At 51.7% G+C, this 20,424-nt stretch overlaps 1 protein-coding gene across 6 annotated transcripts; it reads left to right on the forward strand.

Moving 5' to 3' along the window:
- The first annotated feature begins 269 nt into the window (after positions 1-269).
- TGIF2 (TGFB induced factor homeobox 2) lies at positions 270-17,302 on the forward strand. Of its 6 annotated transcripts, none has more exons than XM_037043996.1 (3): positions 270-331; positions 4,241-4,466; positions 14,637-17,302. In XM_037043996.1, the coding sequence occupies exons 2-3, from the start codon at positions 4,275-4,277 to the stop codon at positions 15,156-15,158; spliced, it is 714 nt and encodes a 237-aa protein (XP_036899891.1). In that variant the 5' UTR covers positions 270-331; positions 4,241-4,274; the 3' UTR covers positions 15,159-17,302. The 6 variants fall into 6 exon arrangements, with proteins under 6 accessions (XP_036899891.1, XP_036899889.1, XP_036899888.1 ...); XM_037043994.1 differs by lacking the exon at positions 270-331 and adding an exon at positions 384-469; XM_037043993.1 differs by lacking the exon at positions 270-331 and adding an exon at positions 391-562.
- Positions 17,303-20,424: the final 3,122 nt, after the last annotated feature.

A 20,424-nucleotide genomic window follows, 5' to 3' on the forward strand; every position in this document is an offset into this window, starting at 1 on the left:
TGGAGGGCGCAAAGTTACAAACGTCGGAATTTGCATTTTCTCTCCAAGCAGAGGCCCCCTCCCCCAGCGTGAAGCACACAGTAGGTGCTCCGGAAATGCTCTCCGAGAAAAGGTACGAGCCCCTTCCTGCCCCGAAGCGCTCAATCCCTAGTCAGGGTTCCCACCACTCCTCCATGGAGGCCATGTGGCATTCCTGAGGGTGGGGGTGGGCGCAGGAAGAAGGTGCCCTCCGGACCCCGCCCCCTCCGGGCGCGGTGGGCGGGGCGAAGCCCATCTCCGCCGCCGGCACGCCCCGCAGTGGGTGGGCGTAGCTCGACGCGCTCCGCGCAAAGTTTGTTTTCTCCCTCTGGGTGGGTGGGGGAGGGCGAGAGCGGACGGGGGGGTGGTGGGGGAAGGAGAGGGGATCTGACGTCAGGCCGCGAGGTGCTTTCCAGCCGCGAGCTGTCAGGCCGAGTGTCAGGCCCGGCAGGTACGCGGCGCGCTTCCCCAGCGCCCCCTGCCCCCTGCCAGGACGACCCGGACCGAGCTCAAGGCCGCGTGGACGGAAAAGCCTCTCGGGAAAGTCAGTGCGGGGAATAGAAGCTGAGCAGATGGGGGTGGGGGCCGCGCGGACAACTTGGAAAGTTTTTTTTCTGGGCCGGACGGGGGAGGGGGCGTCGTCCTGGCGCGTGCGATTGTGGGTGTGTGAACTCTGGTGTTCGGGAGTCCCGACCGCAGTGTGCGGGCTGGGGCCTGTGGAGGAGAACCCCACCCCCGGGGAAAAGCTCTCGCGAAGACATTTTGGGGGGGCCCAGCTTTTGGGGATCCCACCAAGGCAGACGGGCCGCCCTTGCCCCGGCCGGGGTGAGCGCGCGGGGCTGGTTTGTTTAGTTTCAAAAGTGCACGTTGCTAACCGCCGACCGCCCCCCCCCCACGCCACGCTCTGGCGGAGCGGGGGGGTGGGGGCCACTGAGAGTGACAGCTGCGGGTGGGGGCAACGGGAAGGGCCTGGAGCTGGGAGGGCCCGGGAGTCCGCGCGAGTTCCCCTTTCCTTTGAAACAAAGGAAAGTCTGTCTCTGAGGCATCTGTCACTCTGAGGCGGGCCAAGGAAGTGGGGCTCGGGGGGCCAGCGACCTGAAGAAAGTTTGTGCGCGCGGGGACCCTCGGGCACGCGGAGCGTGAACCGAGCCTCCTGCGGGGGAAGCTCTCAGCCTCCGGGGCAGGGGGCGGCCAACATGGAGTCTGGGCGCAGGGCTTGGGGGGGGGCGGTGCGGAGGTGGGAGCCCAGCCCCCTCCTCTCCCCTCCCCCTCCGGGCCGAATTCGGAGCACAAAGCGGAGCGCGCAGGCTCGGCCGGCCCCGAGCCCCGAAGAGTCAGCCTGCGCGGAGCTGCGGGGGAAGGGGGTGGGAACCAAACTTTTTCCTGCCCCGGACAGACACGTGAGTTTTCTTTCTTCCAGAGCCCCCGCCCCACTGGATTGCTGGCCCGCGGGTAAGCTGGAGTGCCGAGTCTGATGCGGCCCAACCGGGGGTGAGGGGGTGCAGGCATCCCCAGTGCAGGCTCCCTGCCGCCCCGGGAGCCATGTGCTCTGACTCGGTTTGGGCCGCGGGGGAGGCTGCGCGCTTTGTGTGAACTGCTGGGAATATAGCGCTAGTGCGCGGCGCGGTGGAGTGTCCGTCCAGGCTGGAGAGTTGTCAGAAAGTTCGAGCGGGAGTGGCTGCAGGTCGGCGTCGTGGAGTGTGTAGTAGGTGCAGCGGCTGTTGTGTCGAGAGTTTGCTGCCTCAGGCCAGTTAGGGTAAGAACTGATGGCTGGTGTGATGACGTCTGGAGTTTTCTTAGCCTGAGATCGTGGGTGGGCGGGTCGGGTCGGTTTGGAGTTCGTGGGTGGGCTTATATCCAGGAGTTGGGCTAGTTGTGGGTACCAGTTGACCGTGCAGGAAGTGAGATCTGTTGGTAAACTGTGTGTGTGCTGTATTTGTCGGTGAAATTCATGGGCGCTCCAGGGGCTGAGCGACGAGTTGGTACCAGTTATGAGTGCTGTTAGTTGCCTGCTGTGAGTGTGTGTGTGGGGGGGTAATTGGGAGATATCTCACCGGATTGTAGGCGGGCGGAGGTTCAGGACACTTTGGAATCCTGCAGACTGGAACTTGGCAGACAGCCAGGTTGGAATTTGTACGTACAACCTTTAGTAAACTCACACAGCCTGCCAGGGATGCGTCCCTGAGCCCAGATCCCAACTGCCCTAGCCAGCTAAACTTCAGACACCTGACCTCAGAAAACAGTCAGCCAGTTGGTGCTCTCTGAGTAGTGGCACCTCTAATCAATGCCTGTCTCACCTCCAGGTGGCCTGGCTGGGAGGGTAGACCCTTCCCTCGAAAGCCTGGCCTAGCCAGCCCAGTTATCTGGGCTCTGGCCCAAGTCTAGGAAACAAAACCTGGGAAATGCCAGTCTGTTGGCCCAGCCGGCTGGGGAGCTATTAAAGGCTGAGGAAGGAGGAGCCTTGAGATTCTAGCATCTGCTTGGACTGGGACTTTTGATTTTAAAATGTAAATCTCCTTTGCATGTGTGAACAAGAAGTTTGTCAGGGGCTAAGCAACTGAGCTGGGTTGTCTAGGGAAACATTTCATTTGAAGAGGGTCTCAAGCCCAGAAGAGGCAAGGACATTTGCCCAAAGTTACTCAGCCAGGTTGAAGGGAGGAGGCTAGAACTAGATGACAAAGGAGAATGAGAGACAACTAGTAGGGATGACTCGGCACTCTCTGTGCCGAGAGTCTGCACCTACAAAGTGGGTGCACAGTAAATGTTACACTGATTGCTGTAAGACCATGGTGATGGATAGTTTTCTGACCCTCAGTGGGTCTTGAGAGACGAGGGAGGCAAGTTGGTATGGAGTAAGGTTGTGGGTGCTGCCTTGCTCCAAACCCACTGTAGTACATGTACTGTATCCTGTATGGGAGGTTTTTTCCCATAGCAGCCTAAGTGAACAAGTCAGGGGTTTTTAGTACAGTTGAAATTTAAACAACACAGGTTTAGACTTTGCAGGTCCACTTATGCATGGATTTTTCTTTTTCAATAAATACCTGGACCGTCTTCCATTTGTACTTTGAAGTTCATGGATGCACTGATTTATGTTATTTTATGTAGGGGACTTGAGCTTTTGCTGGTTTTGGTATCCTTCAGGGCAGGGATTCCTGGAACCAATCCCCCATAAATACAGAGAGACAAATTTTGGGGGGATCAAAAGTTGTTCGCGGTTTTCACCTGTGTGGGACTGGCCCCACATTGTTCAAGGATGAACTGTACATTCACAACTCTGCAACCGTCACCACAGTCAACGTTCAGCATCTTCGTCACCTAAAAAAACCCTCTATACCCTCTATGATCCACCACCCTTCTATCCCCTTCTGGCCCATTCTGGGCATTTCATTAAAATGGAACTACATGATGTGTGTTCCTTGTGATGTGTTTCTTTCACTTAGCATAATATTTTCCAGGTTCATCCACATTGTATCATGGATCAGGACTTCAATCTTTTTATGGCCAAGTAATATTCCACTGTATGAATAGGTCACATTTTATTCATTCATCTGCTGATAAGATACTTTTTGCTATTATGAATAATGTTATAAATACTTGTGCACAAGCTTTTGTGTGGACAGGTTTTCATTTCTCTTGGGTAGATGCCTAGGAGTAAAATTATTGGGTCACACGATAACTTTAGTTGCCGTAGTATCATGAATGGCCTTTTTAATCTCTTTGGGCCTTGCTTTGCTCATCCATAAAATGGTGACAATAGTAGTGTCTCCTTTACTTTATGAGGATTGAATGAGATAATAAATGGGAAGTGCTCAGTACAGAGCACTGAGAAAATGGAAAACAGACTTCAGCGGTAGCTGGTACTGCTTTTTAGTGAGCTGCCATTTCCGGGGAACTATTTGTGACGTGTATGATTGTCTCACCGCTATGCTGTACACCTGAAACTAATACTAAATAATACTGAATGTAAACTAATTGAAAAAAATTTTAATTAAAAAAAAATGAGCTGCCATTTTGTTCAGCAGTCATTTACTGAAGTGGAGGCCTTTTGCACTCGTCCCTACTGGCTTGGCTATGCTGTGGCATGGTCTGACACATGGGACTGCGGTTTCCCCATAGTTTAGGTGTCCTAGGCCCTGCAGTGGTATGTTTGGAGACTAGGAAGAGGGAGGGTAAGTGGCAGTGAATGGTAATAATGTCCCCATAATCCTTGTCCCTTGTTCAGGCTTTCCTGAGGTCCAGCGTAGCCCCTCGACACCATGTCAGACAGTGACCTGGGTGAGGACGAAGGCCTCCTCTCCCTGGCAGGCAAGAGGAAGCGCAGAGGGAACCTGCCCAAGGAGTCAGTGAAGATCCTCCGGGACTGGCTGTACTTGCACCGGTACAATGCCTACCCCTCCGAGCAGGAGAAGCTGAGCCTGTCTGGACAAACCAACCTATCTGTGTTGCAGGTAAGGAGGGGGTCGTAGGAGACTTGGGTTCCGGTCCTATCTCAGCCCTGTCACTGACTCATTGTGTGGCCTAAGGCTGGTCACCTCCCTCACTGGGCCTTGGGGTTTTTTTTTTGTCAGATAAGAACACCCACTCCCCCACCTCAAGGTAGGATAGTGACAAGAGATTCTTGTGGCTAGATTTCAGATTTCTGAGAGTTTTAAAGAAGCAAGGATCAGTGTTAATGTGCCTAGGTGTGGTCATGAACCCTGGAGGCTGTGGGAGGTAAGAATGCATGGAGGTCTGGGATTCAGTCCGCAGCCCCTGGGTGGCTCTTGGACAGTGACTTGGCTGTGGAGAAGCCCATGGTCTGCAGTGTGGTTAAGATTGAGTTGGAATCCTGGTCAGGGAAAGTGCAGAGAGATTCCGAGTCCAAAACCCGTTTCCGCCACATCCAAGCTGTGGATCACATCTCTGTTTCCCCATCTGTAAAGTGGGGGTGATAGTCCTCTTCTGCCTGACTGAGCTGTTCTAAGGAATAGATTCAGAACTGGATGTGAAAAGGCTTTGAGCACATTCAAAAGACTGTTATCTACTTTTTGTCAAAGTGCAAGATTTTATCTCCTTGGAATTGCCTCAGTTGCCGACATGCTGGCGTTTTCTTCTGCTTTCACAGTGCTGAGGCAGGACTGCCTCAGGTTGGTCTGTCACCTGCCTGGGAGACAGCAGGGTCTCCGCCTAGCAAAGGCCCTGCCCTGAGGGGCCTAGCAAAGGCCCTTTGTCCTTCCCCAGCCCATTACTCTGATCTGTGGAATGGGTTCTCCCTCTTACCCCACTCTAAACCCCCCTGGTCTTCCCAGCTCCTGTCCCTCCTCCTCTTCTGTGAAGTCTCACCGTGACTGTCAGTCCTCAGGACTCCTGTCACCTGACTTACACTCTCCGGGCCGTGGCTAATTGGAGTCCCTCTGCAAGAAAGGCTCTGTCATTACAGACCCCGACTCGGAGCCCATCTTTTCCGCAAGAGGAAGCCTGGACCTTGGCCACGTCACTGCCTCCTCACTGGGCCTCGGGTTTCCTCTGCTGAAAGAGGGCGGTGGTGTAGCACTCGGCGCGGTGCCCCAGGAGAGGGAACTGAGAAGAATCCAGGCTCCCTGTGAGCTGTGTGGCTCAGAGTGGGTGCCTCTACTCTCCTTTCCGTTCTCCTCTGTCCTAGATCTTAGGTCTTGGACTGACCCAGGAGCTGGCCATCTTACAGTGCCCTCCTAAGCACCCCACTCTGCTCAGCTCTGTGCTGGGCAGAGTTGGATCCCAGGCAGGAACCAGACTCCTCCCTCCGTCAAGGAATATGCAGTCTGGGATGGGATAGCAGGAGAGACTTGGCCACTGGTGTGCGCCAGAAGTGATCACTGCTTTTTGAAGGCAGCAGAGAGCCACTGTGGAGCCTCAAAAGGCCTCCCAGAAGGGGCAGACTTGAACTACCAGGCCAAAGTCTGGACCCTGAGAGCCAGTATTACCCAGGCAGCCTCTTTGCTGGTCTTCCTGCCTCTAGCCTTGCTCCTTCAGTCCAGTCTCTTGAACACAGAAGTGCAAGTCTGGTTGTGGCACACACTCCGCAGACCCTGTTGACCTCAGGAGACAGTCCAAACTCCAAGGTACTTAGCAGCCCCATCTCTCCGTTCTTCTGCCCCTGGGCCCTTGAGCCGTCTGGGCCTGCAGGCCATCTCCTTTGGGTTCTTTCTACCCTTCCTGAACCTGAATCACTCCATTTGTTAAGCATTTTCCTTTGAAATCCTGGAGGCCACTGCTGTGTATGCCCACTGGTTCTCAAACCACTTGTCACACTATTGAAATTGATTTTTGTCGGGGACACTTTCTTAAATCTGAGTAATGTACCACCTCCTTTTAAAGGAAAATATTTTTATTGCCACGTTACTTAAGCGTGCACAAACGGAAAACTGTAAAAATGTCTTGCTTTTGCTCTTATACACAACTATAAAATAACAGTTTTCCAAAGTACATTAGTGTAAAACTAACAAGACTCCATCCAGCTGCGTTATTGGCAAGGGGATGGTGTGTGGCTGGCAGAGGCGCTGCCTGTGGAGTTGAGCCGGTCCGGGCTGCCAGGGGCCATGGTGCACCTGTCAGAATCGGAGCAGAAGTACAAAGCCACAGGTGTTTCTCCAAAGTGTCCTTGTGGAGAACTAGTGGCTCCCTAGAACAGCGTATCCCCAGCTCCCACTTAGAGGACCATGTGTCTGGGGCAGAGGTTAGTTAGCTGGAGACTCTGACCAGGCCAGGCCAGAGGGGTTCCGTGGCCACCCCACCTTAGAGTCATGCTGAGAATTAAAAAGCCATGGGGACCACCGGCAGTCGTGGGTGGAAACTGCTATGAGTCCCCAGCATACAAGCACCTCTGCTGGGAAGTCTTCCCTCCAGGCACCTCAGGTTTCCTGGTTGGTGACTGATAACATCTCCATGCTGGCTTCTTCCCTTTCTAAGAGTTCGCTTGGATGGCTCTTTCTCAGGCTCCTGTGATGTCACGAATTCCTATACATACCCCTTAAATATTTTTGGAATATGGCTTCTTTTCTGTCCTGGTCCAACCCTTCAATGGTCCTGCCAAGTTAATGACAGCGTCACCTGTCCCCATCTACACAGCAGGTTTCATCCCTGGCACCTCCCCTCCCCACTCTGGCCCCACTGCTCAGTACCCCAGACCACTTTGCTCCCATCCAACCAGAGACTCCCTGCCCTTGAAGGAGCTGTGCCTTCCCACAGCCCTGGGACTGGGTCAGCATCTGGACCCTGGACTGGTCTCATTTATCACTGTATCCTGAGTGTTTAGCTCAGTGCCTTGGATCTGGGCGGTGCCCCATAAGTAACGATTGAAGTGACAGGAAATGAAGATCAAGTGTTGGAGATGGCAACAGGCAGGACCTCGGAGTAAGGAAATATGGCTGATCAATCGGAAAAGTGGGCTTAAGTCCCTAGAGGCATCTCTTTCTCCTGTACTTAACTTTTTAAAACTTCATTGTTTATTAAAAACACTTGCAGCCCCAGATGGTATAGCTCAGTGGACTGAGCAGGGGCCTGTGAAACAAAGGGTCACCAGTTCAACTCCCAGTCAGGGCACATGCCTGGGTTGCAGGCCAGGTCCCCAGTAGGGGACACGTGAGAGGCAAACACACATTGATGTTTCTCTCCCTCTCTCCCTCCCTTCTCCTCTCTCTAAAAATAAATGTTAACATATTTTGAAAAAACACTTGCAGTTTATCGACAAAAGAGAATATTCTAATCTAACGCTCGCCTGGTACCAATCACCTGGCTTAAATGCGCAGCAGGATTTTGCTGGAGCCTGTTCTCCTCTCTCCCTGGGGGCACATCTTCTGATTGTCTTTTAACTGCCCCTAGCGGTTCATTAGCAAGTCAATGAGTCATTTAACTAACTGGTTGGCTGGTACTTGCCTAGGGCTAGGCAGTTGGGAGGGTGAGACCAACAACAGAAAAAGTCATTTGTGAAGGATTTTCACAGGTCCCTGTGACACCCCCACACACATACACCCACTTTATTGCTGTGGTTTCTGTCTGGTCTCCGGGCTGTTTGTTGGGGAGGGAAGCGTGGCTGGGAGGTTGGGGCCCCATTTGGACACTAGCACTGACGGGCCGTGCTCTGTGCCAGCCCAGTGCCATGTGCGGAAACGCAGTAGAACAGGGACTCCCCCTGCCCTCAGCCAGCACGGAGAGGAGAGGAGATGTTACGTAAAAGACCAGTTTGGCGTCTGTAGGAAAGGGACTGGGAGATAGGGGCAGCGGCCCCCCGTATGGGGACCGGCCAGGAAGGGGCCTGCTCGGAGGCACCTCTCACCGACCCGTCGGGCTGACCTCCCGCCTCTGGCACCAAAGCTGGCTGCCTCCCCATTCTTCCTGCTGGCAATCTCTGTCTCCCCAAGTTTTCTTTTTTCAAAAATTTATTTATTTTCAGAGAGAGGAAAGGAGGGAGAATGAGAGGGAGAGAGAAACATCGATTGGTTGCCTCTCACACATCCCCAACTGGGGACCTGGCCCGAAACCTAGACATGTGGTGTGGCTGGAATCAAACCAGTGACCTTGGGGTTCACAGCCAACACTTGGTGCACTGAGTGACACCAGCCAGGTCTGTGTCCCCACACTTTCATCTGTATATATATATATATATATATTTTTTTTTTTAGCTTCTTTGTGAATAAAAGGGGTTTGCCCACAAGGACAAGTTAAACTGGTGGGTTAAACTGTGCTAACCTCAGCCTGGGTGGCAGAACCCTGGGGAACTTAAAAAGACACATTCCTGACTCACTCCCACTGGATACGTTAAACAAAGGAAAACAGCCATTTCTTAAAGTCACCCTCCAGGTGACTGTAATACCACAAGCCTGCTCCGATGCAGGTGGTTGCAACACATGGAAGTACGTGAAGTTTGGGAGAGGTCTCTCTGTGCCTTCAATCCCATCCACTCTTCTGGGCCTGCCTTTCACAGCTGAAAAGACATTGAAACTAAAGCACTTGCGTCAGATGCCCCACTCTGATCCTTGTGGCCTTCACAGCTTCCTGGTGTCCCTCCCACTCCCATTTGCCAGGGTGGTTCCTCCCTCGTCCTTCATCTCAGCCTCTGATAAAAAGGAGTAAAATACTGTCAGGGCACAGCCTCTCAGACAGAGCCCTCCTTTATGCCAGAGACAGGCTTTTGGGCAGGCTCCCAGTCTGTTTGGCCATATTAATCACGGAATTCACCTTGGCATTCTCCCACCACCTGCCCAAGGACCTGGACTGGGGGGGAGCCACACGCCCTTTCCCTGACTTAGGCATGAGTCGGGCTGCTGGAAGGGGCTGCAGAAAATTCCGGTAGCCTGTTATCACAGCTGGCCCTGGGGGCGTGCTCAGGCCTCCTGGCCTTTCCCAGCCCCCTCAGCTGTGCATTTCTGTCGGATGAGAAGACAAAACAGACCATAGTCTGCCAAATTTTCTGCAGACCAGGGTGAGTGTGTGGGAGAATATGCGGGTGGGGGGTTTCTGCTGTTCTCAGGAATATAAGCCAAAATGGGAGGAGTAGTTAAGGGGCTAGATGGCCCACACAGCTGCTAGAACACGCCCTGGCTCCCCTCCCCTCCCCAGTACCGCCTTCTCAGTGAAAACACCCATCCCCACCTCGCTTGACCCAGGTCACGGTGCTCTGTTTCCCCCGCATCCAGGGGTGAGGTGGCAGAGGCGCGGTGCTCTCCAGTAGTACCAGGAACTGAGCAGGCAGCTGCGGACCGAGGGATGGAAGCAACTGAACACGGAGAAGGGGCTTTAGGCTGACTCTCTTCAGTCCTTTTCACCCGCCTGGAAGCAGGCTGTTTGGACCAGATCCATTTACACTTGTGACCTTGAGCAAGTTACTGAACCTCTGATCTGGGCCTCTGTTTTTTCAACAGTCCAAATAAAATGGAGGTCATCACAGAACCAGTCTCATTAGCTGTTGAAGCTTAAATGAGTAAATTAAATGGGAAGTGTTCAGAACAGCACCTGATATGTTTTGTTTCAACAAGTGTTTACTTTTAGGATTATGATAATGATTATTTCTCTGCCTGGTAAGACAGCAAAGCAGAGTAAGAACAGCCACAGGGCCCTGACCAGTATGGCTCAGTTGGTTGGGTGTCATCCCACAATCGAAAGGTCCTGGGTGGCTCCTAGTCTGGGCATGCCTGGGTTGCGAGTTCAGTCCCGGGTCAGGGTGTATACAAGAGGCAGGCAATCCATGTTTCTCTTTTACATCGATGTTTGTTTCCCTCCCTTTCCCTCCCGACCCCCATCCTCCTGTCTCTAGACATAAATAAAACCTTAAAAAAGAAAAAGAATAACAGGGGCCCCTGGGTTTGCATCCCAGGTTTGTGCTCGGGCTGTGTGACTTTGGCAAGTTCTTTAATCTCTTTGAGTTCCAGTCCCCCTTTTGGTCCTTTGGGGACACTGCTTACCACCCTCCCAGGCTTGCGTGCAGATTAAACATAGTGCAGGAGAGACAGCTTGGTGTGCTAACCTGGTATCCAGAGTGCTAGTTTCCTTCCTTCGTGGAGCCCAGCTGCTCAGCCTTGTCCTTGGAGAGCCCTTGCAACCCTCGCCAGGATTCAGCTCCCCCAGTGTCTGCTGATGCCTGCGGTTGTGTGTGTGCTTGGAAGTACTGCTTAACCATAGAGGTGAAAAGCAATAAGGGAGAACCCCAGGGCAGGACCTTTCCAGGCGGAGCAGAGAAGGAAGAGAAAGGCCACAAGAAGGCTCTGCCTGCCCAGGAGCTTTCCCGTGCTGGCAGGGCCAGGGGCCTAGTGCTATCCTTGGCTCACCTGTGGAATGAACACAGCTGTAGCCTGCTGGGCAAGGACCCATGCCAACTCTGGGTACCAGTGCCTTTCATAGGTGGCCAGCCATTCAGCTGGGTATAGAGGCAGACATAGGAGGATGGTACCCAGGGGCTTGCCTGGGTATGGGCCAGGAAAGGTGATGGGCAGGTGTAGGATTGATGCAGGAGCCCTGAGGAGTACTGGGGTTTTGATTGCCGAGCAAGTATTAGAGGAATGTTTTAAGAAACATAGTGTGTTGCTGCAGCCCACAGTTCCTAGCATCCCGGGAAGTGAGGGGCAGGGGGCTCCTGTCTTCTCTTCCTTCTGTAGTAGCTGCTGCATGCCCTGCAAGTATCTATTGAGAGAATAGCTGTCTGTTGAGATGGGGGGAGAGGTGGGACCAGGAGCAGGACCTGGAGTAGAATTCAGGTCAAGACCCCGTTTCCAGTGGTGTCCCACCTTTTGAAAGAAAAATAGTTGTCTTGGGCCACACATTAAATACATTGTGATACGTAATCACACACAAAAACAACGCTGCTCATGTTGTAAGTAAACTTACAGTTTTGTGTAGGACCGCATTCATAGCCACCCTGGGCTGCCTGCGGTGTGCAGGCTGCAGGTTGGATGGCCCTGGTCAGGCCTTTTGGACTTTGACCGCAGTGTTGTGGCCCGGTGGGCACAGCCCTGTCTCCTTCCATCAGTTCCGTAAACCAGACCCTTTCCTGCCTCAGGACAGGACCTTGACTTTTGCTTTTCCCTCTAAAATTTTCTTCCCTCAGCTTTCTGTATGGCAGGCTTTCTTATTTTTTAGGAGCTAAAGAATAAGGGATGTCAAACTCATTTTTACTGGGGGCCATGTCAACCTTGCAGTTGCCTACTAAGGGCTGAAATAATTTTAGGACTGTATAAATGCAACTGCTTTACAGTTAAGGAGTTCAAGTTACATTCGGCCCTCTGAAGGCAACTGCGAGGCTGATGTGGTCCCCGGTGAAAATGAGTTTGACACTAGACACCCCTGCTTTAGGTCTTAGCCTTCCCAGACCCTTGTCTGGAGAAGTCGCTCTTTATATGCTACCCTTTTATTCCTGTCTGTTTCCTTCCTGGCACTTATTGGTGGCTATTCACGTTTGTTCATTGTCAGTCTCCACAGCTAGATGGACTGTAAGCACCAGAGGGTAGAGTGCACATCTGTTTAATTCACAAAGGGATCGCCAGCACCAAGAACTGAGCCTGGCACATGGTAAGCGCTCAGTAAGTATTGAGTGAGCACACAGCCTTGAGAGGGAGAGCAGTTGGAAAGCGAAGAGTCCTGACCTGTTTTGAAGAACAGAGTAAGCTGGGCTGTGAGGCCTGGTGACAGCCTGAGAGAGATCCCGGGAGGAGGGGCTCCCGCTCCTCCAGACCCAAAAGCCCAGGCTCAGGGATCCCTGGCTGGAGGTAAAATCCTGCCTGACTTCTCCAGGCTGAGCTGGAAGTGTGTTCTTTGGTAAACTGGGAATTGACCAAACTCAGAGCTGATGTGACTGTGAGGAGATGATTGTGTAGCTGCTCAGCGCTCAGTAAATGGCAGTTTGGTAACTTCTCAGCAAAAGTTCCCAGAAAGAAGCCCAGCTGGGTGGACACCTACCAGGCCACACCCATCATGCCCCACCCCCAATAGCTACAGTGTCTAACCACCGTTTCTTCTCTCCTACTTCTGAGATGGCAAGAAGATTATTAAGCAGGATTTTCCCTTCAATGGCCCCTCCAGGGGTGGGCAAGAGGGAGACGGACTTACAAAAAATGGGGGTGGTGGTGGTAGGGTTGTATCTGCCCATTTAAGGAAAGGGTTAATGTTTTATGACAGGTTTGTATTTATGACCTTATACCAGCCATGCAGCTAAGAAAGTTTCCAGGTCTAACATGTAATTTTTATTTTGATGCTCAGGTGAGCTATTGCAGGATCGGTCTTGCCACACCTCCAGGCCATTAGGAGTAGATGAGAAAAGAGGGTTTGAGTGGTTGGTTTTATAGAAGGTAGAGAAGGCTGCAGGATGAGGGCCGGCTGCAGAAACTCTTCACACTCTTCCTAAACAGCTGCTGCCCTCAGGGTGTCGTTCATTCTCGTGTGTGAAAAACTGCCAGGCCCTACACCAGCCCTAGGTGAAGACAGAGGAGTTTTGAATCTATTTCCTCTGCTCAGGCCTAATTGCTGATACCTTAGATCAACCAAGACTTAGAGGGCTAGCCATTCTGATGGGGAGAAGAGGGCATTTCGGAAAGAACAATTGTGATGTGCGGAAGGCAAGGAGCTACTAGAAAGAAGAAAAGCACAGGGCCTGGAAGGGCTGGTGAGCAGTGTCACATGCTGAAGAATGGGAGGGCTGGAAATACTGACAGGGGAGGGGCTAACACCCAGGCTTGGGCATCTTAGATGTGATTTTGCAGGCAGTAGGAGGCAGGGCAGTTTTTTAGAACAGGAATAACAGGCTTTGCATTTTAGAAGAAGTGACGACCAGTGAAGGGGCTGGGTTGGAGAGCCATGAAGCTGTTAAAAAGAATCCAGACAGCCCTGGTGGGTGTGGCCCAGTGAATTGAGTGCCAGCCTGCAAAGGGTCACTGGTTCTATTCCCAGTCAGGGCACATGCCTGGGTTGTGGGTCAGGCCCCCAGTTAGGGGCATGTGACAGGCAACCAATGTTATGTCTTGCACATCGATGTTTCTCTCCCCCCCTTTCTCCCTTCCCCTCTCTCTAAAAATAAATAAAATCTCTAAGAATCCAGACAGATGTGGGTCAGGGTGCTAGATGTCTTGGTTTTGCAGAATAACACTTAACCATGAGGAATTTCATGCCTCATGCAGAGTTCAAAAACATTGATCCCAACAAGTGAATTAAATGGGAATGGGGTCAAGGTTAAATGGTAGCTTTCTGAGCAGCATGTAGGAAAATAAACTTAAGGATGCTACTTGAATGCACATTCACCTGGAGCCAGTTATCCTAGTTTCGCTTGGAAAACAGTAATTTTCTTCTACCCAACAGTCCTGTGGTGTTTTTGTGGCCGGCGTCAGGACTCTGCTCTAGAAATTTAGGAGTGAATTGCCCTCGGTGCTGTCCCCTCTTCCCGTTCATGCCCCATATCCACTGGGCACCAGATCCTCTCCAGTTTCCTAAGTAGATGAAACATTTGTCATCTTGTCATCTCCCTTAATACAACTTGAACTACTTTTTCTCTGCCTCTGCTCTGTTCTCCACACAGCAGGTTGCTCCTCGGTTTAACACCCTCTCACCCTCCCCATTGCCCTGAGAATAACCCACCAAACCCCCACCACAGAGGTAACCTCTAGTTACCACCCAGAGCTCCAGCCACATAGGCCTGCCTTCTCTGAGTTCCTCATAGACGCTCTGCTTCCACCTGCCACAGGGTCTTTTTAGGGGTTCATTTTCCTCAGTCAGATGTCCTGTCCTTTCCCACCTCCCACCAAAACTCTACTGCCCATTCTCCGGATCTCAATTTAGGAGCCATCTCCTCAGAGAATTTCACCCTGAGCCCGCAGAGACTAGATTGGGTGTTCCCATTCGTGTCTCCAGCAGCACACCGTGGCACCTTCCTTCACTGGCTGAATCAGCATTGCAGTTTATGTTCATTTGTATGATTTCTTCCTTAACTCTCTTCCCAACATCAGCCTTTCTGAGGACTGGGGGTGTGGGGTGTGTGTGTGTGTGTGTGTGTCTGTGTGTGTGTCTGTGTGTGTGTGTGTGTCTGTGTGTGGTTTGCTCCTGCATCCTGGGGCCTGACATAGGTGCTTCCGAGCTGGTTTTGATCAAGTGAACTGATCACAGCCTCTTAACACTCATTCCAGATCTGTAACTGGTTCATCAACGCTCGGCGGCGGCTTCTCCCAGACATGCTTCGGAAGGACGGCCAAGACCCCAACCAGTACACCATTTCCCGCCGTGGGGGCAAGGCTTCAGATGTGGCCCTCCCCCGCGGCAGCAGCCCCTCGGTGCTGGCTGTGTCTGTACCGGCCCCCACCAATGTGCTGTCCTTGTCTGTGTGCTCTGTGCCGCTCCACTCGGGCCAGGGGGAGAAGCCAGCAGCTCCCTTCCCACAAGGGGAGCTGGAGCCCACCAAATCCCTGGTGACCCCTGGTAACACCCTCACCCTGCTGACCAGGGCCGAAGCTGGAAGCCCCACCGGTGGACTCTTCAATACACCACCGCCCACACCCCCAGAGCAGGACAAGGAGGACTTCAGCAGCTTCCAGCTGCTCGTGGAGGTGGCGCTACAGCGGGCTGCTGAGATGGAGCTTCAGAAGCAACAGGACCCGTCGCCCCCGTTACTGCACGCTCCCATTCCCCTAGTCTCCGAAAACCCCAAGTAGGTGTCTGCCAACAGGGGCGTTCACGGCTCAAGCCAGCTGTTATGGGTTTATGTTTTGGTTCCTTTCATACAGAGGGTTTTCTTTGGATCACTGCCAAACATCAGGATCATCTCCTCTGTTCTGAGGTCTTCAGCAGGAAGACACCAGGCGGTGTCACTGCACTGTGATGGGGACCTCTCCTCTTCCGACTCTGCCTTTCTCCAGGCCTCCTCCGGTGAGGAGACTAAGAGAGTGGAGACAGGCATGGTGCTGCTGCTACTTCTCCAGAGAATCTGCAGGACACCTTTGTCCCAGCCTGCTTTCCTGGGCTGGGCACAGAAAACCTGCCAAGTTAGACCTGTGCTGGGTCCAAGTTGCTCCTGAGCCGGCCTCTCTGTTAAGCCAAGTGTGGACATTCCAAGTTTCTAAGTGAACAAAAGAAAAGAGCAACCCAGCAGGTGTCATAGAACCGACTCCAGTTGAATGTTTAGGTTTTTGCTCAACTTTGTGTTCATTTCCCCCTTTTTGCCGTGGTTTGCGTTCTTGGGGAAGTGTGCATTGTGTGATGGAGTCTGATGAACTGGGAATGGTCCACCGTTGCAACAGGTGATTGTTTTACAAGGAAGGAGTATTTTTATTTTGGGGACCAGCTACATCTCTGCAAAATTCCAAATGGTTGTTTTATTGTTGGTTTGGTTTACCAAGAAAAGGAGGAAAATTGTATACAGGCTTCAGCTTTTCTGCATCAGGCGCAAAGGGGAATAAACCCAAAGCCAGAGAGGGGCCAACAGAGAATCTGACCAAACCTTCTAGGCATAGAGCAGAGAATGATGATAAAAACCGGAGAGGTGGTTTTTTCTGTTTTTTGTTTTTACTGTACTTTTGGGGGGTGGGAGAAGTAAGCTAGACTGAGGCAGTAGGTAGGGTTTGTTTTCTTGTGTTTTTTTCCTCTTTAATGTTTTCCCTTTTATTCTTGAAAGCTTTGCCCTGCAGCCTGAGTTTTCAGATTCCTTTAGGAACTTGGATTAGTGGGGCCAGAATGTCAAAAGCTCCATCTACTGGCAGGTTTTCCCACAGCGGCGGCAGGAAAGCGTTCCTGGAGGAAGCAGGAAGAGTGGCCTGGCTGCCTGTGGAACTGCCTTCAGAGGCTGCTGGGGCAGGAGAGCGGGAGGCCTGCCCCCCCCCCCCCCCAGAGTGTCTCTGTGTTGCACCTTCCTTCACACTGGAGTTGCAGAGGCCCTGGCCTTGAACTTCACAGTGGAACAGATCACAGTTGGTTTTATCTCCTCCCATTTATTTTTTGTTTCATTGCCAACTGCGTTCAACAGCAATATACCCCGTCTTTATATATGCTAAGAAAACACTAATCCTAGGTTATTATTAGCCGAAATGTTTTTGTTCTGATTGACATTGTTTCTGGGCCAAAAGACAGGTCAGGAGCCCCAGCCTGTAGTTTCCGTAGGTTGCCAAGTTCAGGCACAGGGGAAAGAGTCGCTGGATTGTTGGCCATCTTGGTAAAGCCTGGCCAGGAGAAAAGGCAGAAGCAGGTGTTCAATCCTGAGGGAAGCACCCTCACTTCTGAGTGGCTTGGCCCACCCATTGCTTGAGAGTGCAGATTAGTATTTAAGGAGAGGGAGCTTTGCTCTGAGTGGGCAAGTTTCCTAGGCTCTTTTTTGCCACCTCCTGTGCCCTCTCCTTGCATGCCCTGGGGTGGGTGGGAAGGGTATCGGGGAATCCTCATCCTCCTGGGGCCCAGCTGTGGAAGGAGGAACATAGCATCTTCGAGATTAGTTGATGCTGTTTGCCCAGCCTTTCCACCTTACCCATGTCTCAGCCCAGGGCAGGTGTGACTGTTGCAAGATCCTTGTAGCAGGAGACTGTGGAAGTGTGTCGGGCTAGGATGGGACTCTTCCTTCCCATGGTGCACTGAGCAATGGGGGTGTGGGAGCCATGCTGCTGGATTCTGGTTGGGTTCCCCCCCCCTCGTCCCCCCCTTGTGCAAGATAGGGAGGCTGGGGCCAGGCAGCCTCTGCTTGGTTTGGTTCTAAGGTAAACTGGGAGGTGATTAGCACAGTTATCCCATTGAGTAATTTGAGCAGAAAACTACTGTAAATAAGTTTTGTTTGTCTCTTTTGTCAAATAAAGTTGTTTTGGGTTTTGTTTTATTTTTATTTTCCAATCAAACATCGATCCACTGTGACCTTGGACCCAACCTGGAAACCTGGAGATGGGGCACTTGCTGCGTTCTTACCCATGTTTCCTCTCGCACCCTTGTTTCCTGGTCCTTAGCCCTGATCCGTGTCCCGCTCATCACAGTGTGCAGGGGGCATAAGCCCTGGGGTTGCTGAGTAGTGTGGGGACTGGGGATCTGGCAACGTTTCCCCCTCTGGGTGAGGAGAGAGCATGGCTGCAAGTATGAAGCCAGCGCAAAGGCAGAGATGAGTGCTCTAGTCATATCTGAAGTCAGTACCACTTCTGGACTTCCCAAATTGCGTAAGCTACTAAATTCCCCTTGTTAGCTGTGGGTTGCATTTCTGTCATAACTACATTCTAATTGTGGCCCAAACGGTCTTGCTGTGTGCCTGGGTCTGCACTATTCATTCTCTCTACACACACACACACACACACAGGAAGTGAGACTCCCTCATAGGTAAAGAAACTGACGGTTATTTACCTGAATCTAAGTGGAGTTAGGATACAAATTCAGGCCTGTCTTGCTTGGAGGGTTACCCTGAGGTCTACCCAGGCCTTAACTTGAACTAGTGAGGGGCAGTTCCCAACCTGCTGGCATCCAGCTATCTAACATGGTTCGGGCTAAGCACTAGAACCTTGTTCCACAGAACCAAATAAAGCTGCTGGGTCTCCCACAGGTCACGCCCCTTTAGGGATCTGAAGGCAGTTTCCCTGCCCACATTCTCCAGACTAAAGAGCCCCAACTTGGCCTTTCATTCACCCAGTGTCCTGGTCTTCCCCCTTCCCTGTCAGAAACACTCAGATTGGACACTTGGCCTTGGGGCTTGGCACAATAGGAACATGCTGGAAGGGCTCTTCAAAGTAAGTTTAATACTAATTTTACATCTAGGAAACAATATTCCCATAAAAGGGGAAGTGAATTGACTGGTTTGACTGCCTCAGGAGGGATGGCTGCTTACAAGTTCTTTTCAGAGAACTGAAACCAAGAATCTTCTGTGGGGCCTCAAACTGACGGACTCTGGGCAGGCAAGCACTCGGGTCACGCAGGCTGGCAGGGAGCATGTGGCTAGGGTCCCTCCAATGAAGGTAGGGGTGTTACCTAAGAACACCTACCTTTCCTGTAACAGTCTCATGAAGAGACGGCTTTTAAATGCCTTTCTGCTCCTTGGTCTTGAGTGCCTGCAGCTGGGTTGGCTCTGTTACAGGACCTCCTCTTTATGCCGCAAAGAGGCCGGGATGACGCTTCCAGCCCTTGGGCGTCAGTGTAAACACACCCTGTGTCCAATAGTGGGGAAAAGGGAGCGAGGTAGTTATGGAGGACATGGCGTGGGGATGGGGGTTCCTTCAGATTGATGGTCAAGAAAGTCCTTTTACTGTTTTTGAAAGAGGCAATTTCTCCATGGACTTCACTGGTAAAGTATTCCCCATCTCAGCCCCATGAATAGGAATCTCTAGGGTGGGAATCAGGAATCTGGATTTGAAAAGTGCACTCCAGTTTGGAAGCTGATGATGTGAGAGCTGCCAGGAGACAGGGCTCAGGTCCACGGTGGTGTGGCTGTAACCTCACTGGTAGCCACCATGGGGGCTACAGAGAAAAAGATCGGGACCTCTTGGGGTGTGGAAATACTCATCACGGTGCTCAGTGTTTCTGGGTTCCAAGCACATCCCTATGACCTAAGCCTGGGTTCAAATTATGGCTCTGTCACTTCATTAGTTGTGACCATAGGCAAGTGAGTTTACCACCCCAAACTTCAGTGTCTTCTTTGATAAAATGGGAATATTCAGGTCCTAAGAGGATGAAATAGGCAATCCATTTCACTGTTATGTATTATTATCTGGCCTCTCAGCACAGGGCCGACAGTAAAACACGAGCTAAAATAACTCGCTGCGTAGCACACAGGTCTTAAGCGGCAGAACTGGCACTCATTACCCAAAGTACTGCCTTGATATGCATCGAGGTCATCAGGAGGGATGAAAATGCAAATTCCCAGCCTCCCCTGCGGAGTGTCCAGGAATTCGCACTATTCACCAACGCCACAAGAGACCCAGTCACTTAGAACCAGGGCACTGATTTACCCCCGGAAAATCAGTGGGTTGGGAAGACAGCACCTCATCTCTCAAAGGGAGTGAGAAGAAGAGGGTACCACGAAGTAGTCTCCCCAAACCATCTCACTCCCCCGTGGCCCCCCAGGGGTCTGTGGTGGCCTTAAGGTCAAGCATAGTCTTCTTGAGGTCATTTTTTACTTGTTTTAGAGAGAGGAGAAGGAGAGAAACATCGATGTGAGAGAGAAACATTGATTAGTTGCTTCTCATATGCACCTGGACCAGGGACTGAACCTGCAATCCAGGCGTACGCCCTTACCAGGAATCGAACAGCGTTTCCTCGCTCTGTAGTACAATGCCTGACCAACTCAGCCACATGGGTCAGGGCCCAGACTATCACTTTAATTACATAAACAATCTACATTCATTACAGAAAAAAAAGTCAAAGGAGAGTTCAGTATAGTGGTGAAGAGTTTGGACAGCTTTTGGAGGAAAACAAATGTACAATACGTAAAATATTTAGCCAAATGGACACCTACTAAGGACTCTTAAGTGCTGGTGAAACATTGTAGGCAAAAAGAAGAGAGAACCAGGACGCAAACTCAGGGCTCTACTTCACAACAGGTGCTCTTTCCGTGGCTCATGTTTTCCCTCCAGAGCTTCTGATTTCTGTGACTCCATTTATGTCTGTCTGGGGCCGCAATCTTTCCTCTCGGAGCACACCTACCCTCCAAGTCCTACCACGAGCAGCTGGCAGTAGTGTAGAGGCATTCAGCTGGGAGGACACACAGGCACACCTTGTTTTATTGCGCTTCCGTTACTGAGTTTCACAGATACTGCATTTTTCACAAACTGAAGGCAAGATTCTTCTCCAGCGAGATTACCAATCACTTCACTGTTGTGGTCTGGAACTGAGCGCATGCGATCCCAGGAGTGTGTGTCTATACTCACCCCCAAGGCTGAGATTTTGTGTTTGGTGCTAAAAAGCCCCAACCGGACAAAGGCAAGTGCATTCTAATTCCAAATCTGTCTCTCTCACTTCCAAATCTGA

Source organism: Sturnira hondurensis, unplaced genomic scaffold (genome assembly GCF_014824575.4).
Source record: "Sturnira hondurensis isolate 20B ecotype Veracruz unplaced genomic scaffold, ASM1482457v3 Scaffold0004136, whole genome shotgun sequence".
NCBI classification, from domain to species: Eukaryota; Metazoa; Chordata; class Mammalia; order Chiroptera; family Phyllostomidae; genus Sturnira; species Sturnira hondurensis.

Coding starts and splice junctions, on each gene's coding strand:
- TGIF2 (XM_037043996.1), top strand. CDS start 4,275: ATGTCAGACAGTGACCTGGGTGAGGACGAAGGCCTCCTCTCCCTGGCA. Junction 4,467..14,636: donor CCAACCTATCTGTGTTGCAG/GTAAGGAGGGGG, acceptor CACTCATTCCAG/ATCTGTAACTGGTTCATCAA.